The sequence below is a fragment of the Symphodus melops genome, assembly GCF_947650265.1.
Source record: "Symphodus melops genome assembly, chromosome: 22".
Lineage (NCBI taxonomy): Eukaryota > Metazoa > Chordata > Actinopteri > Labriformes > Labridae > Symphodus > Symphodus melops.
In genome coordinates this window covers 14,467,512-14,493,891 of record NC_136712.1, presented here as the reverse complement: position 1 = coordinate 14,493,891, position 26,380 = coordinate 14,467,512, and the positions used below count along the sequence as shown (strand labels likewise).

Below are 26,380 nucleotides of genomic sequence, written 5' to 3'. Positions count from 1 at the left end.
TTCCTTCTAGTGTGGAAACAGACTAGTAGAGGATATAGAATGGGGTTCTGTCTGGTGTTGAAATTGTTTAAAATGTCTCTTAAATAGGTGACAGACATGACCCCTCTTGCCCCACCTAAGTCAGGCAGTGACGTAAACATGCCAGCAAAGTACCAATAAATTGTTGGGTTAAACAATTACCAGGCCTAAAGGTAGAACAACCAGGCTTTCGACCCATTATTTGTTTTTAAAGTCTCAGTATAAGTATAAAATAGGCTCAACTTATTTGAAGGCATCATTTTAAAACCAGAGATTTTTTTAAATAGTTTGTAATAAACCTCTTAATCAAGATATATTGGGATTGCGCTAATTAAAAACAATCCTTTTTGTATATTACACAGTCTTTATAAAAAAATATCGACCATACCCCTGTGTTCGTTTGTTTATTTATTTATCGTATGTAGTTCCTTAAAAGGTTCAACATTTATTATTATTACCGTTTCCAACTTTAAACAAAGCCGGAAGCACGAGGCGTGATACTCGAACGAAGGCGGAAAGGAAATTCAGGGTTGTATTTCAGGCCTCTTCAGTCCTCTTCGGCTCTCCGTCCGTCCACCATGTGGAGCGAAAATTACCCACAATGCTTTGATCAGCATGGCTGCGCCCTGGTGTCGGCGTGTGTGTAAACAGTCGTAGCTGATAGAATTGAGAAATCGCAGTTTTAATGAAACATTTTAGCGCGACACGATCCTTGGAAAACAATTAAGACCCGAACAAGAAAGACGGCAAAGATGAAGATCAAATCTAAGTCTTCGTATCATAAATCTGAGAACACTTACAGGGTGAGAGTCGAGAAACTTACTGCACGGTGAAGCTAAAAACACACATGCATTTACGGGGAATAAGTCAGTGAAACAGATGTTTTAAATGAAAGTTATAGTAGGGGAATTTAGTGATCATTTTGATGTCTAATATGTGATCAGTAAACCATTAAATCTGAACTCCAAGTAAAGTATTATTACCACTGTCGATGTCTCTTCGCTATGATCTAAAAACTATCATCTCTCGTCAGTTTCTCACGTTTGCAGAAAGACTCGCCAATGTTAACATCAATGTTATCCATCGCATTGACAGGACAGGATCGTATGCAGAGGTAAACCTGCAAACCAACACAAGTTTGTCTTTACGAATATTGTGCTAAACATCTAGTTGTTGACAACTGTGTTTCTCCCCTTAAAGGAAGTAGAAACCTACTTCTCTGAAGGACTGACAAAATGGAAAGACCTCAACTTGACAGAGCATTTCAGTATGTATACATAAACTATCACACAAGTGGCTTTGTTATCATCTTGTCGTAAATGCCCACGTGAGCACATCATGTAAACCTGAAGTGTGTTTAACAATGTAAAATCAACACCTTTTACTCCACAGCCACATTTCTAAAAGATGTTTCCAACAAGAGCCAGTCTTTCAACATGCTGGTTTTCCATCAGGCAGCCATAGTGGAAAGTCTAAAAATGCACCTCAGTGTAAAGAACAGTCTTGCTTACCAGCCTCTACTCGAGTAAGTTGTATTTGTTGTTTCCTAAAAAAATCTTTTTTGTTGACTTACAGGTTGATGTACGAGCTGTGGTGACTTATATTGTTAACTCCAGTTGTGTCTCTCTTCTTTCTCCCTCAAGCCTGGTCGTGCAGTTGGCCAGAGACCTGCAGACTGACTTCTACCCACACTTCCCCGACTTCTTCATTCTGATCACCTCACTGCTCGACACCAAAGACACAGAGATCCTGGAGTGGGCGTTCACCTGTCTCTCTTACCTCTACAAGTACCTGTGGAGGCTCATGGTGAAGGACATGACCAACATTTACAGGTGAGAAATGCGTAGTGAGGCTGCGTGGATGCTTTGCGTGGGTTTTCTAGCATGGTGGTTTGATTCCTTGTTGAAGTACAGACCTTTTTTTTTTTTTTTTTTTTTGATGGATGAAATTTAAGGCCTGTTTTTCTCCACGCAGTTTGTACAGCACACTCTTGGCGCACAAGAAAGAGCACATCCGGAAGTTTGCAGCAGAGAGTTTCTCTTTTTTGATGAGAAAGGTGAGCAAGTGCATCTGCACAGATCCCAATCGTAAACTCGCCCACTCTGTTTGTGTGTCTTGAAATAAAAAGGATTTTAGGACTTTTGAGCGATCGTCAGTGTGCTTAGCTGCTTCTGCTAATGATACGTCGTCTCATTGTGTCACACAGGTTCCAGATCTCGATGGTCTCCTGAGTCTTATGTTCTTAGATCTGCAGCAGCACCCAGACAAGGCAGAGGGAGCGGGCCAACTTCTCTTCGAAATGTGCAAAGGAGTTCGAAACATGTTTCACTCCTGCGCTGCAAACGTGGGTTTCCTGTCCAACAATTGATTCCTGACTATGTGATACTTTTGATTGAAGTAAATGAGCAGAAAAAAGTTGGAAGATTAAATAGAATTGAAATAAATGAAACGGACCAGTTGTGATTCATTGGCCTGTAATGCAAACAAAAGGAAATCTGATACCATCATACTGTGAATTAAATGAGGCCCGAAGAAAGCTGTTGTTTTTTTTTTAGAGACAACATATACTGAGATTTCTGTTTTCCTACAGGCCTTCCCTGTAGCGCTTCGTAAACTCGGACCCTCAACCAGCCCAGGGATCACTCTGCCATGGGACACTGTCCGGGACGCTCTGGATCAATTGGCCCAGGCTGCAGCCAATCACGTTGACAAAGAACACTTCCTGGTTTTGTGGGAGTCCTTGCAGGTAGGCAAGACGTCTGATTCTTTTCATTTCATCAGAATAAAAAAGGAGTTGAACATCCGTCCTTTGTCCTTTTGTATGATGGTGGTGTTGTCTTCGTGTCCAGGTCAGTGCGGTCGAGGTCTTGGGTGTCATTGAGACGCAAGGGAAGGGAGCAGATGAGGCAGCAGAGCAGCTGGAGAGGCTGCTGTTCATTCTCCACACCTTGGTGTCCCATAAAGACGGAGCCAAGATCACCAAACCAGAAGCCGTCTGTCAGGTACAAGGAGACCGCGAATTTGTGACCTGATCATCACCCTCCAATCCCAAACTCTATCTTTCTACAGTTTTCATCCCCTTGTTCTGTGTCTTCAGACGGCTCTGCGTCTGATTCAGAGCTCGTCTCTGTCAGCGTCTTGTTCCCGCCTGCTGCTCCAGATCACCTCCTCTCTTCTCCTCGGGGAGAATGTTCTCCTGCCTAAGGCACTCATCCAAGAGACGGTCCAAAAGGTGTGTGTTTCTGTGCCTACGTTCGATGTCAATATTTATGTCGAGGGAAAAGAAAGTGGACCTTGAAATTGATCTTAATTTGTTTGACCAAATAACTGAATGTCTTCTTCATCAGGTGTTTGGCAGCACTATTGGACACGATCTGATTCTGGAATTCACCAAGGAGATGTTCACCATGAAACAGTTTGAGCAGGTGAGTCGTCATCACACTTATCCATCTTGTAAACTCTGTCTCCGTTTGTTTTTTTTCCCCCTCTACGACAATCTGACACTCGCTTACCTCTCCCTCGCTCTCTCTCCCCTCCAGCTCTTCCTTCCCAGCTTGTTGCGCTTTACCGCCGGCTTGTTCGGCTGCGGCGATCCCCTCTCTCACCACTGTGGGCTGGACGTGCTGGTCAGCCTGATCCTGACCAAAGCCCCGCCCCCGACAGACGGCTCCATGGCCTTTGAAACCTACCCGCTGCTCTTCACCGGACAGACGACGGGGTGAGACGCGACAGTGTCAATCAAACCGCTGGGCTGCTTAATGACCTGGGTCTTAAACATTAACGACAGGCCGAACGCTGATCAGATTTGTTTCTCCTTGGGACAGAGTGTTCAGCAGAAATCAGACCAACAGTACAACATCAGAGCAAGCTGCAGTGCCAGAGCTGGTGCTGTCGCTGATCCAATTACCGGAGGAGAAGAAGGAGTCCATCGCTGACCTGTCTCTGCCGTGGGCGGCCCTGGTGCTCCTTCCACACCTCAGGTAACGGCACAAGTTTCATACTGTCACGAAAAGGACAGAACACGTGATACAGCACTCTCACTGTGATTTAGTAGACACTTGCTTTCTCCTTCTTGCATGCATGGATTGCTTAAAAGTCCAGCTGATGATGAATTACATTTCCCCCCCTTGATCTACTAGAGTGACTGAATGTTTTTCATTTTCAGGCCTCTCGCTGCAGCGAGCGTTGTGCCTGCTGTGACCGCCTTTTTAAACCATGTGCTGTTCGAGATCGAGACGGAGAAACTGACTAAAGGTTTTGATGCGTTTTTTTTTTGTTCTTCTGATGAAAATGTAAATGTTCATCTTCTATATACACAAGCTGCTGAGAAGCTTCAAAGGCGTGGATGTGATTTATTTGACTTTCACCGATGGACGAACCGTCGCATCAGTTAGAGGCAACATTTTAATTAAAGGACATTAAGTTTTGTTCTTCTTAAGACTTGACTGATGTCACTCTGTGCTGTCACCCTCCAGCTGGTCTGTTCGTAGCCAGACAGGCTCTGAGCTGCCTCCTCACTCTGGACGGCTCTGCCCAGCTTCTCTCACTGCTCGGCGTCGACAAGATCAACTCCATCCTGCGGTATGTTGCAGCAGTTTCTGCTGAAGGATGTCTTCAGTGAGTGCGTCATCTGTATCCCATGAAACGTTTTCCAGCATCGTTTTGTAATCTACGATTCCAGGATGTTTCCCACCGACCTGTCCGCCCTGCTGCTGGGTGACATGTACTACACCTGCCTGTCACTGTGCGGCGTTTCAGAGCACCTCTCCCACAGTGCACTGCTGGGACTCTACCAGATCCTGCACCCTAACCTCTCCTCCAACATCTCCAAGGTAGGACACGCAGCTTTAAGTGTTAAGATGTGTGAACATGTCGAACACCCCTTTTCGTAACCTATTTACATTAAGTTTTCCCTCTCTGTTCTATCAGATCCGCCTGCTGACTCTGAGGATTCTCTCCCACTTTGAGGCGGAGCTCCCTCCTCTCGCAGAGGTAAGAACAGTCAGTCCAAAATGTTAATTAAAACCTGATGAAAGAGGAAAACCCTTGAAGTCACGGTCTTATCAACGCCTCTTGTGCAGGGTGAGGAGAATGTGGAAGTGCAGCCGGTGTTCGCGGTGTGCCTGCAGGCCGAGCTGGTGCCAGCGTCAGTTCAGGACTACCGAGAAAAGCTCCTCCATCTGCGGAAGCTGAGACGGGACCTGGTGCAGCGCAGTCTGCCCCGGGGCCCAGCTGACGCCTTCCAGCAGGTACAGAAAAAGCAACGTCTCGCTGTTGTTTTAAACATCCCAGTCCCCCCCCCCCCCCCCTTGTGACATCATCTTTGACGTAGTTGAACGCCTTCGTTGAGTCTAAGCACAGATTACAAAGGAAAGGTGTTTGAGTGTTCTATATTCTGTGTTCCTGCAGGTACCTCTGCGTTACCTTATTGCAATGCTGTTTGTCAACTTCAAGCCACTTTGGGACCCAGTTATTGAACTTCTTGTGTGAGTACGAACCCTGAAAAACTTCATTTTAGCTGAATTCAACTTTATTGTTTACTATTCCTTTTCTTGTAAGCTTACTTCTATTTAAAAAGGAAACTTTGAGATTTCCAGCGTAACGAGTACGCATCCATACAGTGGTGGTGTCATTAGTCTCTCAAGCGGACGGTCGGGGGTTCGATTCCGAGCCCCTTGTTGGAGACCCCTGCTTTACATACTAGCCTCTACCATCATTGAGTTTATGTGTAGGTCTGACCTGCAGTGTAAAAACCTTAGGAGTTGTCAAAAGGCTTGGATAGTGCTATCCCAGTCCATTTACATGATGTATTTTTACTGTAGACGGTGGGCAGCATCGCCTACGTTTGGAGAAGTCAGTGTGCTGAAACAGAAGCTAAGCATACAGCATGCACTGATCTGGACTTGCTTCAAAACATATCTTAGAAAAAATTCCAACCTGAAAATGTATCAAAGTTAAAAGTGCAGTTTCTTAGCGTTTTCAATGATTAAATGTCAGACAGACATTTCTTTGTAAATGTTTTTTTTAACATCTTTACAGTCTAACCACCTTTTTTAAGATGCATTTTAAAAAAGGCTTACAAAATGTAAAAGATACAAATCCTGCATCCTATTGCAGGTAATAGATTTAGTATTAATATTCAATTCAGTTTAAGATTTGATTTGTCACATACTCGTATAGATGTGCAGTGAAATATAAAGACTGTCCCGTAAGGCCATGCAATAACAATAAACTATCAAATTAGTAATATGTGTATAGAATATAATGTAAAAAAATCAAAATAAGTAAAATAATTAGAAATCGGGTATTTCCTTTTTTAATGGAGAATGCTAACAATTCTTAGCCAACCTGATGAATTAAAACTGTGTTTTCCTCTCACAGGAGTCATGCTAGAGGGATGGACAACAAAGAGTTCTGGAGGGTCTACTATGAACACCTGGAGATGGTGGCGGGGATTGCTGGTAAGACTGCCATCTACTGTACCATAAGTGATATCAACGTTTTTGTTCAATGTCAGGTTGTTTCTCGACGAGATCCACACATGTTGCGTCTCCTTCCACATTAACGCATTGTCGCGAGCGAATATTTACTAAGCATTTAAACCGCATGTGCAAACATGTAGAGGAAATGGGACAAAACCCTTTACCCCGGTTTCTGCCTGCCGTAGAGAAAGAATTGGAGAGTGAGGAGGATGGTGACGAGGAAGAGTCTGGTCTTCAAGGAGAGCCGGGCTGTGAGGTGATAGAAAGTGGGGACTTGGGGGTGCAGTTCCTTGAGCAGGTGAAGTTGACGTTAAACCCCAACGAGAGGACCGACTTCCCCAACTTCCGCAGCCTGCTGTGGCGTTCCATGGCCCTGTTTCCTGACAGGGTGGAACCGCGCAGCCGAGAACTGAGCCCTCTGCTGCTCAGGTTCATCAGGTTAGTAACTACAGCGTTTGTTTTTTTTCATTCTTTATCACATTGATTATTTTAAATCAAGTGTGACCAGTAGATTCATCCGCCATCTGAGTGCAAACTTCGGCTCCTGATTATTCTGTCGATTTCAGCAATGAGTTTTTCACTGCCGACCCGCTGGTGGCCCCTACTCAGGACTTGAGGAAGAGGAATGATGCTGCCCTGGAAGAGTCTGGGATGGCTTTGGAGGAAGAGGAGGAGAGAGGGGAAGAGGAGCAGGAGGAAGAGGAGGAGGAACGGGGAGGCAAACAGCAGAGGAAGGCACTTCCAAGGAGAGCTGCTGCCAAGTAAGACGAAGCAGAATCCCACTGAATCTGGTTTTCTAATATCTAATTTAATCATTTTAAAGAGTTGTGGATTTTTTTTTCAGCCTGGAACGAAACACTTGATCCTATATTCCATGAAGAAAAAAAACAGGCTTAATATTACATTACAACTCTACCACAATAATTGAAGGCATATCGTCACAGTGGCCTAAATATGGCGGCTTGAAGTGGCAGTCTGAAAAGGGGCTTAAGAGTATTTTTTAAATTCTCTTTTCACTTACAGACAGCTGATTACCCATCTGAAGGTATTCGCCAAATTCACCAACCCTCGCTCTCTGTACCTGGAGAGCAGCCTCAGCGAGCTTTATAACCAGGTAAGGGACTACACATCGACATTTGAGAAAACATTTTCTGTGATTATAAAGATGGCGGAACATGTAGTGGCACTCTTTTCTCAACTTATTCCTCTCCTTTCAGTTGCTGTGCCATCAGGACCAGCAGATTCAGCGAGTGGCGCTGGAGTGTGTCCTGACATACAAAGACCCAAACATAGTGCCGTACAAGTAAGACGACTGCACAGGAACACACATATACAGTACTCGTTCTTTTTCGAGCAACAAAATCCTGTTCATCCTTTTTCCTCAATGGGATCTTTGTGAGCATGTATGATAGGAATCAGGGTTCTGAATCCTCAACCCGCTACAGTTACACGGGGAGGAATGTTGACTTCCACCTCTTCCTGGTATCACCTCTATTGTTTGCTATCAGTTTACTCTACCTTCGGTCTTATTGCAGACAGATGAGTGTTTTTTAAAGAACGTTTTGGATTACGGATTCTTGAGTGGGACTCTTTGTCAGGGGTGTGTTCGGGTGTCCCATGCTGACTTTGAGAGGCGAGACAGGAAGATTTTGTGCACACATGAAAAATTAATTTCATTTTTTACAACTTTTATCCCCACTGATGATATAATAATAATAATAATAGTTATAATAACAATAATAATAATCATAATAACTATTTATATAGCACATTTAAAAACACAGGTTTACAAAGAACAAATCAAACATGCAACAACATAGTGTATGTGCAAATATGTACGGAATCAGAATCAGTTTTTATTGCCTAGTACATTTATATATACAAGGAATTTGTCTGTGTATTGATATGAAAGAAAAAAGACAAGGCTAAAATAAGATATGTAACAATAAGTACTTAAATAAGATATAAGAAGAAATTACCAATATACAAAATAGAATTTACTTGTAAGTAACAATGTTTTGGCAAAGTATAAATCCTCTCAGCTTTAAGGAGTCAAAAACGATGAAATAGATGAGCAAAGGCAAAATTTATAGCGAGAAAAATGTATTCAAACCCTTTCTTACTTGTAAAAATCCATAAATTGGCTAGTAGGTTGCCATTAGACGTTTTTTTCTAACGACTGTTTTTATTTACGTGTTTAAAAAAACAAAAAAAGCAGATGGATAATCCAGAATTGTTGATTTGAACTTAAACAGGCTTCTTTTTGGACACGGCCCTGCTCTTGGTTCAAGATGAGACGGTCACAGTGAAAGAACTTTTTTGTTAGGCCCTGCAATTGTTATTTCTAAAGTGGTAATTAATTCATATCTTGTGATTTTTCAAATGTGCTTTTACATTGACTTGAAACTGCTTGTGCCTTTTAAAGGAGGCAACATGATTGGCTATAAGGATTTTTTTTTTCTCCAGGGAGAATCTTGAGAAGCTTCTGGATGACAAACACTTCAAAGAGGAGATTGTCCATTTCAACATATCTGATGAGACAGAGGTGGTTGATGCTTCACACAGAGCCAGACTTATCCCGCTGCTAATGAGGTACAGTGTGTTTGTGTGTGTTGGTGTGGGTTTGACTGTGTGTGTGTGTGTGTGTGTGTGTGTTGGGAGTTTATTTTTCTTTTCTTAGCTGCCTTTAAGGATGTTTCATCAAAGGATTCATGTTTATTAAGATTTTTCGTCCCCGGGTGTCACGCAAAGATTTTTACCACTTTCATGTTTCATGTTTTGAGTATATGCTGCTCACAGACACGTTGGTATAAAGCAATATCACACTCAAGGTCATGCTGTTGTACTGTATATCATTACAGCAACAAGAGAGGCACTCTGAAGCAGATCTTGTGAACGCTGCTGTTACCTCAACAGTTGACAATTTAATTCTACAATTCATTTATCAGACGTTTTTATCCAAAGCGATGCACATCAGAGAGTAAGCACAACACATTTCCTCCAGACAGCAAAGCGAGCTGTTTCCTTGTTTCCAGCCAATGGATTACACAGCTGGGGATAAGTCTGTTAGTAGCTGGTCTGTTCGACCTGATTCTTTGGGAAATTTTTTCCGACTTCAAATGCTGTACACATTCAGCTGCCACCTCAGGCGTATTAATAAATGGAAACACCACTAACGGCAAACAAAAGTCCACATGTAAAGAAAGAAGCACATACCAATGACCACTTTTCAGATGTAACATCATTCACGTCATTCATTCAGTCATCGTTGATTTCTGAACGATGGCTTCTTAACTGATTGAATTCACGAGTTATGCTTTGCAGGAATTATTGAATTTTGTATTTTTTGTATTTTTTTTTAATGATGTCTTAGTCACCAGCTTGTGTTTACCATTTCTTTCACAGGATCTTGTTTGGCCGTCTGCGCAGCAAAGCGGGCAGCAAGTTTCAGGGGAAGGCATTCGCCACCTCTCGGTCCTCCATTATCCTGCGTTTCCTGGCAGGTTGCCAGGCGGAGGAGCTGGGTATATTCATCGACCTGCTGCTGGAGCCCGTCTGCCATCACAGCCAAGGTAGAATACCTCTGAGAGTGTTCCATTGTCTACCACAAAGCTCGAGTAGAGCCACATGACAGAAGTCTGCACTGCACTCTTTTTCTTTTCTTTTTTTTTTTGCACGTTCTCCATTTGAGCTTGAACCCCACGCGGACTGAATACTTCTTAGACTACTGAAATGATGTCCCAGATGTTTGTTTTTTTCCCCCAAGTTCTCTATCTGGTAGAGCCCCATGAGATCTACATATTTTGCATGACCTTTAAACTTATATATAAGATCATCTTTTTAAAAAGAAAACATAAAATATATAGAAAAAATCTATGCAAATCCTCTTTGTAGTCTACACTCCTGAAGGTTCACGAGGCGACAAAGATCTTAATAAGAAATGAAGCACAGTTCACAGCAATTAAATTAAACTAGGAAATAAGCCGCTACACACACACACATCAAAGCAGAGTTTAAATAGTACAAGATCTGTCCTGATCCCTCTCTCAGGTTCCTGCCTGGCAGCGGTGCAGAACGCGATAGCGGAGACGGATGCGGCAGCTGTTCTGCCGCTGGGACGACAGCACAGCCTGCTGAACATCATCAATGTGGTCATCCAGAAACTGGGCCACCTCATCCACATCTACCTACCCAAGGTGCTGCAGATCCTGCTGTGTGTCACCGCCTCCGTCTCCACCATCCTGGACCAGCGGGAAAAGGTAACATCAATAGTGTTCATACTGTTCACACAGACTCTTTAATTATTGTTTTGATGCATACTTTTTCTACTCTTACATTTTTATGTATTTTAATTTTTTGCACTGTGTGATTTTATTTTGCTATCCTGCTTTGCTGCTGTAACACTAAATTTCTCCCCTTGCGAGATGAATAAAGGATTATCTTATCTTATCTTATTTGAATATTTCATTGTGTGTATCTGGAAAATATTTTCAATAAAAGATATCCTGATTTCTTTAACAGATAGTATGTAAGTAACCCTTTTTAAGTGTTAGTATTGAAGTCTTTTTACAACACAATAAATCGATCAACAGCTCTGTGTCTTTGTGCCTCAGTGTTGATTTGTTTGCTGTTGTCTGCAGTTACGCGCAGGTTGCATCAGTCCTCTGAAGAACTTGCGGCGCCTCGGCATTCTGAGGATCCAGGACTTTTTCGACGGCTTCGACTCCTACAGCTTCAGTCCAGACGAGCTGGACGCCGTCTTCGAGGCTGTAGTCTGGCCTCAGGTACTTGTTGCAAACACCTTTTTTTTTGCATATCGTATGTCTTCGTTCAAGCTTTTCTGGTTCCACCTTAAAGTCAACTTTTTTTTCCCTCCCATGCAGGTGCGTCGACTTCCCACCGAGAGTCCTTACTCTCCCACTCCTCTGCTGAAACTCATCCATGGCTGGTGCAAAAATGCCAGGTTGGAGTTACTTACCCATTTCATCTCCTAGTATAGTCATAGTAAACATCTGTAACAGTGAGCGCCAGTAAAAAAAAGTAAACACTTGTTTCCCCTACCTCTCTCTCTCGCTCTCTCGCTCTCTCTCTCTTAGGTGCTTCCCTCTCTTGGCCAAGCAGAAGCCGAACCAGCCAGAGTGCGATATTCTCCTGAACGTCTTTTCACTCCTCACAGCCAAGAATGCTTCCACAGTCACCATCGCCATGGTGATGGACATAGCTGAGTCACTAGCAACCGCTGAAGACTTTGTTGCCTCAGACGCCGAGACAGCGCTGACTGTCAACAGTTATGTGTTCCCGCAGCCAGGAGAGGGCGCTGTTGTCACTGCAGGCAAGCAGAATTGGCCTTTTATGGCATTAAACGCGCATTATTTTATTATCAGGCTAATTGTTGCTGCTAGACTAAACAAACGAGATAAACAATGTCATCATTCGTCCTCCAGACTCTTTAACCCAGGGCTCCAGACTGCTGCTGCCTCACATCACCACCCTGCTGCGCTACCTCAGCGGGGTTGTACGCAACACCGATAGACTCAAAAAGAAGAAGTTCAGGGCACAGGTGGCCAAAGAGCTCAACATCCTCTCCAAGTTAGTTTTTTTTTTTTAACTCCCTGTTTTACTGTGCGTCCAAGGATTTTTATCTTTTAAAAACAGCAACACATTATTTATGGTGTTTTAAATGTGTTCTCTTCCTCTTTCAGGGTCAGTCGATTTGTGAGCGACAAGGAGCAGAGCTCGGTGCTCATCAGTCTGCTGCTTCCCTACCTACAGAAAGGCAAAAATCTTCAAGTAAGACTTCTTACTATCGTTACTGAATAAATGTTTTCAGCCATGCATGCATCAAAGTTTAGGTCCAGAACTGTAGTCAGAGTCCAACACCTTTTTAAATCACTTCACCTTAGGCATCAAGAGAGGTTCAACTCAGGGGAAATAAAAAGCTGATGTTGGAGGTGTTTGTTACAGCAGGGACATTATTCATGCTGCTGACCCGGTGACCTTATGGCTTGTTTATTTCAGGAGACAGAAATTGACATCCTGGCCACAGTGCAGAACCTGCTGCGACAGTGTGTGCAGCCCTCGGCTTTCCTGCGGCCGCTCAGCAAACTCTTCTCCGTCATCCACAACAAGCTGCCCAGGCAGGCCCTCACTAACGTCTTCCAGGTACAGCAGGCAACCGAATCCTATTCTTTACTTAATATTTAAGATATATATGTCTGAATGAATGAATTCACAAACAGAGCAGCAGACGGTTCCATGACAAGACTCCATGAATCAATATTCAATATACATGCAAACAGAAGGAGAAAAGTAGCCCCACAGTGTGTTTATTGTTTTTCCAGTCACACTCGCTGTAGCACATGTAAAATTTCTTAATTACTCCGATAGGAGGTGGCTTAAAGAGGACATATATTCCCCCTTTTTTTACCTTTCCAAACAGTCTGTGGTCTAAATGAAACTGTGATTTAATCAAATAGAACCTGAATCAAGCCCCAGAGGAGGTTTGTGACCCTGTAGAAACCAGTTCTCTCTGATGGCTCCATTTTGGGGAGTCTCTTTAAATGCAATGGGCCCTCCTGAGTTTTCCCAGTAGACATCACTCCTTTGGTAACGAGAATATAAGTCGCAGACCTGCGCAAAATGTTTGCTCTTGTCTGGGGGTGGAGATTAACAGGGGAGAGGGGGGTGATGTCACAAGGAGGGGCAAATTTGAAATCGGAGCATTTTTCTCTGTGTTGTAAGATTTATTCAGACCACAAACAAAAGACTGGATGGATTTATCGTACATGTTGTAGGTTCATAGAAACTCAAGTTACCCAAATATATGTTCGGAAACAATGTAGAAGTGGATTTTCATTATATGTCTCTTTTAATGGTTGCAGAAACCGAACCCATATTGTTGATGTTATTTTTATTATTATTATTATTATTATTATTATTATTCATTCTGTCTGTGCTTCTTCTAGACTCTGTCAGATCTGGAGCCCTCCCTGGCGTACATCACAGAATTAGCAACCAAGGTATGATCGTTTCTTCAATGAAAGTAAACTTTTTATTTTTAGGTTTTTTACCATCAAACTTGTTTTCATGTATTTAAGGTAGCCACGGGAATCACTCACCTATTATTACCAGTTAGCTAACTCTCCTGGTTTTCTGCTCGCCCTCCTTAGCTCAACGCATTCGACAGTCGACACTTGGATGAGATCTACTTTGACGTGCGTCTGACGGCTTTCCAAGACGCAACCAGGAGAGTTAAAGAGATGACCACTCTGGACCTGGACTACATCAGCACCATCTTACACAACTGCTTCCACACCTACGAGGTAAAAACAGAAAAAAAGATATCACACAGAGATTCACTGGCCTTGCATCCAAGAAGATCTTTTTTTTTTTTTTTTTTGCTATTCTAATTTCTTCCCTCCTTTTTTCTGTGGTGCAGATTGGTGATGTGTCATTGGCAGACAACGCCACCGTGTGTCTGTCTGCCGTGATCACCCAGCTGGCAGTGGTCGGGCCCGGAGAACAGATCTACAAGGACGTCGTTCAACACACCATCCTGGACGCTGTACACAAGGGGCTCCGCAGCAAAACAGATGTAGGAACACACGCATAACTCCTTCAAACATGGACTGACTGCTCTCAGTGTTAAAGTAAAAAAAAAACCCTCTCATGGTTTAAAAATTGAATCCCTTTGCTATCTTCCTTCTCACTCTACCAGAATGTGCAGCATGAATACACCACAGTGGTCGCCTGCCTGGTTAAGACCTTCCCCACCAAGAAAGAGTTCAGAGACCTGGTTCAGCTCACCAACTACAATGACCTCGAGTCCGACTTCTTTGAACACATGAAGCACATCCAGGTAAGACCGAAACTCGTCCCTGTATCTCCTCTATGCACTGCAGCACCCGAACCCCACAAACTAATATCTGCCTGTTTTGTTTTTCCCTTTGTTTAGATTCACCGTCGGGGTCGTGCCCTGAGAAAGTTGGCCAAGCAGCTGACTGAAGGCCAAGTGATGATGACCCCTCGTTCCCTCCAGAATTACATCATGCCGTACGCCATGACCGCCTTGCTGGATGAAAAGATGCTGAAGGTGGTTCATGGACAATTTATTTCACAGCTTTGAACCGTTCACGTCTTGTTTATATTATTTGTGTCTGACCCCTCGTTTTCTATTTTTCGTTTGCAGCATGAGAACATGATATCGGCGTCGGTGGAGGTGGTGGGCGCAGTGTGCCGCAGGCTGACCTGGTCTAAGTACCTCTACTACCTGAAACACTTCATCCACATTCTGCAGACATCTCAGACTGAGCAGAAACTGGCTGTCAGGTGGGGTAGTCTTCAAATAATCAGCTCCTTTCCTGTTTTTGACCGTTGGCTTTCTTTTTTTGTTCACGCTTGTACTTTATATTATTGAAGGTTTCTGTGAGATTCATTTTCGCATGTCTTCTCTTTTCTACACCACACATCTTTCTCTCTCCAGTTTACTGGTGACAGTTCTTGAAGCTTTCCACTTTGACCATCAAACCCTCAGCAGAGAAGTGGAGGCTGCCAAGGCCAGAGAGGGTGAGTGACAATGCACATGAAAAATCTGCACTTTCATTTTTTTTTTAACCTAGTGAGACATTCAATCTAAATGTTTTTTTTTCTTTTTTTAGCTGTAGGTGTTGCGGATGATGCGGACGATGAGAACCAAGCTGCAGCAGGGGAATCAGATGAGAGTGAAGATGAAGCGGAGGACATGGAGGTGGACAGTAAGGCAGCTCCGTCTGACATCCCCATGGAAACAGACGCCAAGAGTGGAAAAAAGGATCTGACCTCTAAGGATGCGGTCACCACTAAGACGACAGCACCTGCTGTCCCTCAATTCATCGTGCCCAGTGGGCTGCCACAGAGCAAAGAGCAGCTGGAGTCTCTGATCACTGCCATCCACCAGACTGTTAATAACAGCGTGCTGCCTCGTCTGCACAAATGTCTAAATGCAAAGGTACAACATTCACACAATGCATGCAGTCTTGATATGTTCCTTCAGCTCCAAACAGCTTTATGAAAATGTGTTTGTCCATTTTTTTTTTCTAGATAAAGCGTGACGATGAACACAAGGCAGTGAAGTCAAAAGATGTGAAGGAGGAAGAAGTGGCGAGGATACCAATCGCCTTCGCCATGGTCAAACTGATGCAAACTCTGCCTCCAAACATCATGGAGACCAACCTGCCAGGGTATTAAGCTGTGTGTACTTAAGAGTGTCTATGGTCGTGCACTTCGGGTGTGGCATTGGTTTCAAAAATGTGCATCTCTTTTAACCTACACACAGTGGAACCCAAAGACCACGAGAGAAATGCTTGCAGACTATTTATGCATAAAATGAAGTTAGATGAAAGAACAACACAGTTTTGTATTCATGGGATGTCTTGAGATGGAAAAGATTTGAGCGATATTCCTGTTTCCTAGGATCCTTATCAAGGTGTGTGTGGTGCTGAGGAACCGCTTCCAGGAGGTCCGTGATGTGGCCAGAGGAACTCTGGTGAAAATCCTGGAGACTTTAGGCCAGAGGTACCTGCAGTACCTGCTCAAAGAAATGCAGGGGGTCCTGCAAAAGGGTTACCAGGTAGGAACACATCCTTTTTTTTTTTTTAGCTTCAAATACTTCCAAAACTATGGAAGCCCGTTTCTGACAAAAACAAAAAGTAATAATAATAATTTACAAACTTTTTTTTCTCCATTTGTAAGTATTGGTTATGATTTAGCATCTAATTATTATGATTCAAGTGATTTACTATTTAATAGACTTACTATCTCATAATTATGAGATATCTCATAATGTTGACTTAGCATCTCATTATTACGAGATAATATCTCATAATTGTGACTTACCATCTCATAATTATGAGATATCTCATAATAATTAGACGCTAAATCATAATAATGAGATGCTCTGTCATAATTCTGACATAATATCTCAGAATTACAAGATCCTAAGTCATAGTTATGAGATATGACTTACTATTTAATAAACTTACTATCTCATAATTATGAGACTTGTAATTATCTATATTATCTCTTAATGTTGACTTAGCATCTCATTATTATGAGATATCTCATATGAGAAAGCAATACTAAAAAAAAGTAAAAAAGTTTGTACATTTTTTTTTTCCAACTGGTGGAAAAACGGGCTTCCATTCAAAACACATTGAAGAACTCACTTATAATTGCTTGTGTGCTATGGCTTACACTTGTAATTTAGCTTATGGTTGAGTCCCTGTAATTCTTGAAATACTAATTCTTCGGTCTCTCTTTCTCGCTGCGTACTCTTCCATCCAGGTCCATGTGCTTACATTCACAGTGTACCAGTTGCTGTCGGTCCTCAGACCAACCCTGAAGAGTGGTGACCTGGACACATGCATGAACATGCTCATTGATGTAAGAACATTTCACACCCCAAAAAATACCTAAATGGACATTTTCAAACCATAGATATGGGCGAGCTGTTTCATGTTTCTGTTAAAAAAAAAATGGATTCAGATTGTGGCGTGGTGTATTTTTTATTCTTCATTCTCCCTTCCTCTCTTTTGGTCAGATCTTCAACAACGAGCTGTTCGGGCCTGTGGCTGAGGAGAAGGAAGTGAAGGGGATCGTCTCTAAGCTGATGGAGGCTCGACACAGCAAGAGCATGGACTCGTATGAGCTGCTGGCTCAGTTTTGCAGCAAGGAGAGCATCACCAAGTTCATACTGCCTCTAAAAGAGGTGAGCAGGGATTGGATGGATTAATTTGCACGCGGTTATAAAACAAGGATAAAATGATTTTTTGTCATTTCTCTAAATCACCTCCCTTTGACCTTTTTACTGTTCTTCTCTGGAAGATTTTGGAGACTACATCCAGTCTGAAGGTGTGCAACCGAGTAGGTGCTGTGCTAAGACGCCTGGTCCTGGGTCTGCTTGTCAATGAAGGCATGACTTCAAAGGATATTTTACTGCTGTGTCACGGCCTGGTCAGCGAGAGCCTGCCGCTGCTCACCAAGAGAGACCGGTATACACACTGAAGATAACATGTAAAAAAATGCCCTAAATCAAAGTTAATGATTATTTTTAGTGACCAAGTGTTTGTGAATTGTAGAGAGAAAGCCTCAGTGAAGCCTCCCCTGGACCCCCGACTGCCCCCTCCGAGCTGCCTGCTCCTGCCTCCCACTCCGAAGAGAGGGGGTCAGAAAGCCCCTGTCAGCAGCCGAACCAACATGCACATCCTTGTTGATGCCGGCCTCAAGGTGCATATTGAAACAACCCCTCACACCAGACATCAATAATATATTAGCATGAGGATGTAAAAATGAAAACAAATTTCCTTACATATTGGTCCCCATGTGTGTTCATCTATTTCTCAGCTTCTCCACCTAAGTATGAAAAAATCCAAAGTGACATCCTCCGAGGCCTCAGCTTTGGAGATGCTGGATCCGTTTGTAACGCTGCTACTCGACTGTCTCAACTCCATGCATGTCAAGGTTGGTTTCCTTCTAATCTCCCAAACTTCAAGGCATGGGTTAAAAAAAACAACAAAAAAACATTCTTAATATCCTAAAAAAACAAAAGGAGACTGTCACCTGTACCCCCTCCCGACATCCATGCCTCTCGTTTTGTTTCTCCCAGGTCATCACAGAGGCTCTCGTGGCATTCACTTGGTTGTTGAAGTTCCCTCTGCCAGCAGTGGAGCAGAATGCTGAGCAGCTCACCAAGCAGCTCTTTGTCCTGCTGAAGGATTACTCTAAGGCTGGAGCTGCCCGCGGGGAGAACTACCAACTGGTGCAGAACTGCTTCAAGGTACTTAAAAGTAACGATCATAAATCTCAGTTTATGGATTAAAGGTGGGGTGGGGTTTTTTTTTCAGCTCTAACAAAACTGGTTTATTTTATTTCTATGTATTTTTTTTTTTAAGATTTGAAAATTATCAAAATAAAGGAAGTGAAGTTAGAGGTGCTGCGTTGATTTACGTGACTCAAGACTTTGTTTTTCTCTTAGGCGATCACCATAATGGTGAAGAATGTCAAAAGCAACAAAATTTCGGAGACACAACTGCAGGTGCTGCTGGGATATGCTGAGGAGGACATCTATGACCAGTCCCGTCAGGCCACAGCCTTCGGCCTGCTGAAGGTAACCAGTCAAATGTGTAGTCCTGTGTTTGTGATGCTCAATGGGAGAATTAAAGAAACCGGATATGAAACAAAAAACGTCAAATAGTTATGTCTGCCCCTTCTGTGTCCTAGGCGATTCTGTCAAGGAAACTTGTCGTTCCAGAGATGGAGGAGGTGTTGAAGAAAGTTGCCAAGCTGTCTGTCACAGGTAGCAACGCCATGATCCGAATCCACTGTCGACAGGTAAACCGCACGTCAGAGACGAAACAAAATGTGGTACAAAATGTTTGAAATATTTCGAGCCCGGGGAGCGTTTATAATGGTTTGTGTTTCGCAGATCTATCTGAAATACCTCTTGGACTATCCACTGGGAAGAAGGTTAAGGGGGCACCTGGACTTTGTGGTGGTCCAGCTGAACTACGAGCACGACACGGGCAGGGAGTCTGTGCTGGAGATGCTGGCCTACATCTTCCAGACTTTCCCTCAGGTTCGGGAATTTTCTCTGGAGTATGAGTGCAAAAAAACTAAGAACTTTGTGCTTCCTTTTATATAACATCATACAGTTTTACTTAAAGCTCAAAAAAATGTAACAGCAAAGGTAGTCACACCTGGTTGTGTGTTTTTTATTTCTTAGAAACTGCTGTTGCAGCACAGCGGTTTATTCTTCGCACCACTGGCTCTCGTCGTGGTCAATGACGATTCTGCACGCTGTAAAAAAATGGCTGCCATGGCCATCAAGGCCCTGCTTACCCAGCTTGACTTGAACCACCAGAACAGCCTGTACTCCCTTGTCAACACCTGGCTTCATGCAGAAAAGGTAGTGCATGCTATCATCCTTCTAGTGGAACTACGTTATCTGAAAGTGATTGATGTCTCTAAAGCAGTGACGTTTGTAATCATATCATGAATTCCTTTACCCGTCCATCCTTGCCCTCCCAGGCCAGCCTGAGGCGTCTCGGAGCGCAGGTCTGTGGCCTGTTTGTGGAGGTTGAAGAGGAGAAGTTTGTCGGTCGCCTTGACGACCTGCTGCCTCTGCTGGAGAGGGAGATAAACCCTGACAACTTTGAAGATGTGAGGCTGCACATTCTTGCCTGTCTTTTTGTGAGCAAGTGAGGAAAAAACAAAAACAGCATCTCGACTCCTAATTCTGTTTCAGATCGAGGAGGAGCATGATGAGAAAGGAGCAGACCGACTGTTGTTCAGTTTTCTGACCCTCCTCAGCAAACTTAACAAACACTGCGGCCTGTTGGAACTCAACAAGCCTTTTGATACATTACATCGCACCTGGGGTAAAAGACCTACACAACCCATCTCCCTATCAAACACACACACACACACACACACGCGTGTTTCCTCACACTTGCTAATTTCTTTTCTCCTACAGGTCACATTGAAGCCCATCTGCGGTACCCTCACTGCTGGGTGTGGCTTACCGCCTCGCAGCTCTTTGGTCAGCTGTTCGCAGCCCATCAGGCAGAGCAGCTGGTCGCTGTTTGGAGAGGGGAGAGTGGAGATGCTTCACCTCAGCTTCCAGTCACAGCCTTCATCACCGGCGGCCTGGATAAGAAGGTCAGGCCGAGGACCACGTCTTTTCTTTCTGCGAATTCTCGCGTCGCACTTCAACCACTTTAATACGATTTCTATTTCCTCCTCCTTCACGGCATTCAGATGAGAGAGTTGGCGTTGTCTTTCTGCCACCAGCTTCAGTCCAAGTTCCTCGACACAGCATCAGGAGAGCAGGTGCTCAAACTTGGACCAAACCATTAAAAAAAAAAAAAATCCAGAGTCATAGCTAATTCACGCATGAGATTCGACTGACCGACATCTTCCTCTCCCCAACAGGTCGTCAAGAACTTGCTGTTTGTCGGCAAAGTGATCTATCTCGTGTCCCCGGAGTCGGAGGACATTTCCTCTCAGGAAGAAATGAAAGAGGAGGAGGAGGAAGGAGGGGAGGGGGAACAGAAGGAGAACGGCATTGAGGAGGACGGTGATGAGGAGGAGAAGGACGGTGATGAGGAGGAGAATGAAAAGAAAGAGGAGGATGAGGAGGACGACAAGGACAAACCACCCTCACTGCTGTGGTTGATGAAGAAGCTGTCGCTGATGGCCAAGAGAGAGGCAGCGTACACTCCCAAAATCCCACTGAAGGTAAACAAGAGGCTATAAGAACTGAATGATCTCTTCCAACAATGCCATTTTAAATACAAAACATGCCGTATATTCTTGTTTGACATCAACATTTATTTACCACTAAAGATCATTTGTGGAAAAATGTAGAATATAAGGAAGACATGATGGTCGCTCAACTGGAAAGTAGCAGAGCATGCTCTGTATGTGTATCACCACTTGGCACTCTGGAGGGCATTTTATTTTGTGAGACGAGAGAGCCATAAAGTTATGACCCACAAGAAATCACCGAAGGAAAGTGAATCTCCTCTCAATCCACCATTAACTGCATGTTGAGCACCAAGTAGTTAACAGATTCAGAAAGACTAGCCAATAAACCCAGTGGATAATGAAGCAGCTAAAATGCCAGATGTTTGCCTCAAAGGTTGGTGACTACCAAACAAAGCAAAAAATAGAGCTGTTTTTATTTGATTTTAATTATAAGGAACCTGATTTTAAAATGTTGAAAATATCTGCTTCATTTTGACTTCAGCAAATCTTTCATTAATCACGTTAATGTTTCTTTCTTCTGTTGCCCCCGAGTGCATTTTCACTGCCCATGTATTAAAAACTAAATGGATTGATTCAGCCATGTTTTAGATTCTAACATTGAAGATATTAAGTTCTACCTGTCCACACTTGCCCACAGAGAACATGTGTATTTAAGTTCCTCGGAGCGATGGCCATGGACCTGGGGAAGGAAAGACTCGGCCCTTATCTGACCACTATCATTACTCCTCTGTACAGGGAGCTGGACAGCACCTATGCTGACCAAGGTACCCGTCTTAGAAAGCCTACAAATGTGATGTCATGTTGCAGAAATAAACCTTTAGACTTTCCGTAAGACTAAAATGGAGATGACACTAATCCCTGCCCTCTGTCCATTTCCAGATCCCACACTGAAGAACCTGGCACAGGAGCTGATCGAACTAATGAAGAAGCAAGTGGGCTTGGAGAGATTCTCTCTGGCCTTTTCTGCTGTCCAGAAGGAGTTTTCACAGAGGAGGGTGGCACGCAAACGTCACAGAGCCATGCAGGTATGATGAACACCGGAGTGCATACACACTCAAACACAAGTACAATCCTCCTGGATACATATTGACATACGTTGTCTTCCCAGGCTGTGGCTAACCCAGACATTGCAGCCAAGAAGAAACTCAAGAAGCACAAGAACAAAATTGAAGCCAAGAAGAGAAAGATCGAGTTCCTCCGGCCTGGATATAAAGCTAAAAAGCATCGGAGCCACGCCCTCAAAGACCTGGCCATGGTGAAGTGAATCTTATCAAGGGCACCAGCAGATATGAAAGAGTCTCAGCCTCTTCACATTCGGCAGCAGAATCCAGAAATCTGACTTGACGAGGCTGAATGCTTCACTCTTTTGTCATATTTAAGGCAAAGGCATATTGGGTCAGGGGAGCTGAAAGGTATTCCTCCTCGTGGTTTGTAAATCATTGATAGTCTCCTCCTTTTTAAACAATGATCTAACCCATGTATACCGTTTGGTATCAAACATTCTAGTGTGTAAAATGACTTGGACATAAGATATCATGTAACAGCTGTTACACAACGGGATGTCTGAGTTGTTAATGACAAGTTTATTGTCCTCCGCTGTCCTATATTCTGTGCAGTTGAATGTACATCTTTTTTTTTTAATAGAGATTTCTACTAATGTTTGTTTTGTTATAATTTGACACGACACAGGAACTGATACAATCACTGGTAGCAATCTTTACTGAGAATCATTTTCACTGTACAAGCAGATATAAATATGAAACCATAAAACTTTGAACAAACAGTTAGTGTTCAGTAACTAAATGACTAATTTGCCAAAGTTGTACTTGAAGATTTCAATCGGGGGGGAAAAAAGGCTTTAAACCAACAAACTTATAATAAAAAAAAAAGAAAAGAAGGGGGAGCACACAAATGAACAGAGGAAAAACAAGATAAATGACATTTGCCTAAAGATATCATACAAAATCAGCCCAGGCTGCAGTAACACCTGGCCCGAGGACAGATAGCTTGAGGCCAAATGTGCGATTTCTCAAAGTCAATCAGAACATTTCATATGCACCAACTGAGCGATTTAAAAAAAAAAAAAGGTATGGTATGAGGTATTATCAAACTAGGGCTGATGTTCCTCTTTATTTGGAAACGCTGCCTCCTGGTGGATTTTCAGTACATCTCTTTAAACAGTAGAGTCCATCAACTACTCACTGCATACGAACACCTTAACCCCCTCTGGTAGAAAAACAAGCGAGGTGCTGCATTGTCAAGCCAGGACATCTGGATTCAGAAACACTTGAGCGTCAGTGGATGGCTTCACAGAACCTAACTCATGATGACTTTTAATGGGGGTGTTGAAAGTGTTATAAATAACTAGAAACATGTAAAAGGCCTGTTACTAGCTGTTTCTGAAACACTTTAAACGGAAATACTGATGTCACCCATCCAACACTGAGGTCAGAGAGCTCCTTTAAAAACCTTCCCTTGTGCAACCAGCGTTGGAGGAGAAGGGGCTGTGTGTGTTTTCAGTCCAGACGTTACTGCAGCCTTCAGTTCTAAGTCCCAGGCTTAAAGGCGTTAGGCATTGGGAGGGCTTGGCGAAGGCTTCAGGTGGGTTGGGGGTGGGAGGAGTGCAATCACTGGTCCAGTGGGGGCAGGGGGTCAGTTACAAGGCGTCATACAGAAGGGTCAAAGGTCAGGAGTATGTACAAAATGGGTGGGGAGCCTTTACTGCCGACTCTTCAAGGAATCCACCAGCCTACGACGACAAAGCAAATACAATCAAATCTTGCTAAGCGAGGAACAGATGAAACTGTTTATTTGTCTTCAAAAAACAAACTAATACTGAACAGGATGTGTGAACCTACCATTCCATTGCCTCATTCAGGCCTGTGCCTTTTATGGCCGAGATCTTGAAAATTTGCCATTTTCTGTCTTTGAGAGCGGGAAGGCCGAGTGCGTTGGCCACCTCGGTCGGCGTCATTGCCTGGTCCATATCCTGTTTGTTGGCGAAAACCACCAGAATAGCTTTCTTCAGCTCCTCCTCCTGGATAGAAAGGTCGTAAAAACCACATCAAGAGATGTAAACTCAAACTTTTTATTATAGCTGCACTATATATAGCTATTTACTGCTCTGTGTGCCCTTGAAAGTGAGGGGATTTTCTAAAAGCTTGCAACATATCCTTTTGTTTTACTTGTAGGTTTTTTTTGTAGGTCACGGTGGAAAATAGGCCTTCTTTACCTCCAACATGGCCACCAGCTCCGACTTTGAGATGCCCATCCTGTCGCGGTCACAGCTGTCAACAACGTAGATGATAGCGTCTGTGTTGGAGTAATAGCACCGCCAGTAGGGCCTGTTGGGTTTAAGAGCCAAAACAATCACTTTAAAAAATATATTATTTTTACCTTGCACTCTGTGTTGCACAAGAAGTTTTTCACTTCGTTTTAAATTAGAGTCTATACCAACTAAGACACATTCCTGGGCACTCCTCAGCACAGCTACTGTTTGCACCTCCACATACCTGATACTCGTCTGTCCTCCCAGATCCCACACCTGGAACTTCAGATTCTTGAATGTGACTGTCTCGACGTTGAAGCCGATTGCTTTAAAAGGAGAGATTTTTTTTTTTTTTTAAAAACACACAGTGAGGGCACAGAACATAATACCTGATCATTACTACCGTCTTATCTTCATGTGCATTAAGGGATTTCTGATGATTACTAGTTCAGGTTCTAATTTTAGGATGAAGAAAATGTGTAAGAAAGAGACAATGGTATATTTAATTAAATTATTACTTAATTCCAAAACTTTAAATTATTTAGGCTTATATTCTGAATAAATGGTGCTCTCTATAAATCCTTAAAGAAGGAAACTACAGGGTCATGGCATGTAGGGGAGTCTGAGCTGTCCAGGCAGAAGATCCTGTCGAGTCACTAACCCCCGAGTGGTAATCCGTCAAATATTCAGCATGTGTACAAAGGCAGGAGACAACAGCACTCCTGCACACAGTCTATTGTCTCTTGCAAAAAAAATAGAAAAAAATCAGGTAACGCTGAAAAACATTCACAGTTTCTAGCCCACAGCTTTTCTGATTCAGCGAATCATGGAACATATGCCGTCAAGCAAAAAGTCAATATTGATCGAACCAATGAAAGGCACAACCAACATCATAAACTAACATTACAAAATCTTTAATGGATGAAAATTACATCACTGCACTGCATATCCAATGCATTTTATAATATCCAATCCAAAATAATTCCTTCAAGAGTTGAAACATGGAACATAAAGATGAGGCACACATCTGCCTGATGAAAGTGTGCAACAATGCATTTTGAATTCAGGGTTTAGTAAGAAGAAAAAAAAGTGTGATTACATTCCTTCTATCCTACATTACCTGGGAGTATTTCTAATGCACGTGTCTGAACCTTTAACATCAAACGTATCTGTATACTAACATGGTTGAATATAGAAGAAAACACTGCTCAATGTGTTCATAAACTGTTGAGAAAAACCCGAGCGAAAAATCTCTCTCTGCTGTCCTTGTTGACATTTACAAGTTTCTGAAAGATTGTAAAGAATAGACTAAAAGCCTGTCTAACCAGACTGGCTGCCTGTGTTTGTGCCCTGTGCAGAGTTACAGCTGCCTGATCTAGTTACCACAGAGCTTTGTTTAAATTTGACAAATAAAGAGGAGTTAAAATATCATTTTGAAAAGGCATCAAACCAGCACATACTCGGGATAGTCGTGACCACCTCTCCAACCTGCAGTCGGTAGAGGATAGTCGTTTTTCCTGCGCCGTCCAAACCCAGGATCAAGATCCTCATCTCCCGGGAGCCAAAAAAGCCAGAGAAGAGACTGAAGAACCCACCTGGAGAAAAAACCCCCACAAAGGAACAAATCAGAGCTGAATAAAACCCACCAAGGTTGTGATCGCTGGGTGGACACGAGAGAAAATGGTCTCAACACCATTTTAACTAAAACCTGAAACATGAGCTTCCCATATTCTAACAATGAACACTCCGAGGGTTAGTAAAACAAAAAGAGAAGAAGCTCTTGTTAGCTCTTCTGGATTATTCCCTATTCCTTTTTTGCACAGCAGTATCGCAGTGTCGTTCTTGTGGTTGAACCGAGTTAGCGGAGGTTAGCTTAGTTATGATGACTGATGCTGCAGCAGGGTTGAATAAACTTATCTTGTTTCCTTTAAGCACGGAGGGACTTATTATTAAAAACAGGCATTGGAAAATGCTCGAAAAGGAAGCATTTGGGAGCCGTTCACACCTTTATGTAAAACACGGCGTTCACTATGAATAGCAAACATTAGCTACCTCAGCTAGCTTGACTCCGACGCACTGAGCAGACAGATCAACAACAGCGATATAGCAGTCACTAATTACTTAATAGGACGTACGTTATATGTACTTATATTATATATATTATCGACACCTATTTTTTTTAATCACATACCCATTTTAGTCAGACTTCAGTCCGTATATGAGCAACACTGGTGCAGGTCGGAGAGGAAGCTTCTTCCGTGTGGTTGACGTGTCTCTGAGATGTGTCACCAACTCTCACTCAGGTTTGATC

General features: G+C 43.1%; 2 protein-coding genes across 2 annotated transcripts; one reads left to right on the top strand and one right to left on the bottom strand.

Annotated features, from left to right (window-relative positions):
* Window positions 1–561: 561 nt before the first annotated feature.
* Window positions 562–22,582, top strand: utp20 (UTP20 small subunit processome component). Its single transcript, XM_079335679.1, has 61 exons — window positions 562–821; window positions 1,052–1,132; window positions 1,219–1,285; window positions 1,411–1,543; window positions 1,662–1,850; window positions 1,993–2,074; window positions 2,225–2,362; window positions 2,609–2,764; window positions 2,868–3,020; window positions 3,116–3,250; window positions 3,366–3,443; window positions 3,558–3,736; window positions 3,843–3,998; window positions 4,184–4,272; window positions 4,494–4,599; window positions 4,700–4,850; window positions 4,948–5,010; window positions 5,100–5,267; window positions 5,428–5,504; window positions 6,400–6,479; window positions 6,686–6,938; window positions 7,067–7,261; window positions 7,524–7,614; window positions 7,718–7,803; window positions 8,967–9,092; window positions 9,906–10,072; window positions 10,551–10,759; window positions 11,141–11,284; window positions 11,384–11,463; window positions 11,597–11,832; window positions 11,945–12,089; window positions 12,203–12,290; window positions 12,519–12,662; window positions 13,466–13,519; window positions 13,670–13,822; window positions 13,939–14,094; window positions 14,218–14,358; window positions 14,455–14,592; window positions 14,689–14,828; window positions 14,983–15,065; window positions 15,158–15,486; window positions 15,579–15,718; window positions 15,951–16,107; window positions 16,821–16,919; window positions 17,077–17,244; window positions 17,361–17,527; window positions 17,615–17,762; window positions 17,880–17,996; window positions 18,142–18,312; window positions 18,511–18,642; window positions 18,756–18,866; window positions 18,961–19,110; window positions 19,258–19,440; window positions 19,563–19,694; window positions 19,780–19,912; window positions 20,008–20,192; window positions 20,292–20,363; window positions 20,466–20,771; window positions 21,439–21,565; window positions 21,681–21,826; window positions 21,910–22,582. Exons 1-61 carry the CDS (start codon window positions 771–773, stop codon window positions 22,063–22,065), a joined length of 8,490 nt encoding a protein of 2,829 aa, XP_079191805.1. The 5' UTR covers window positions 562–770; the 3' UTR covers window positions 22,066–22,582.
* Window positions 22,495–26,352, bottom strand: arl1 (ADP-ribosylation factor-like 1). The gene is made up of 6 exons (XM_079335678.1): window positions 26,261–26,352; window positions 25,530–25,664; window positions 24,314–24,395; window positions 24,034–24,145; window positions 23,660–23,838; window positions 22,495–23,550 (listed from the first exon to the last, which is right to left on the bottom strand). Exons 1-6 carry the CDS (start codon window positions 26,262–26,264, stop codon window positions 23,520–23,522), a joined length of 543 nt encoding a protein of 180 aa, XP_079191804.1. The 5' UTR covers window positions 26,265–26,352; the 3' UTR covers window positions 22,495–23,519.
* Window positions 26,353–26,380: the final 28 nt, after the last annotated feature.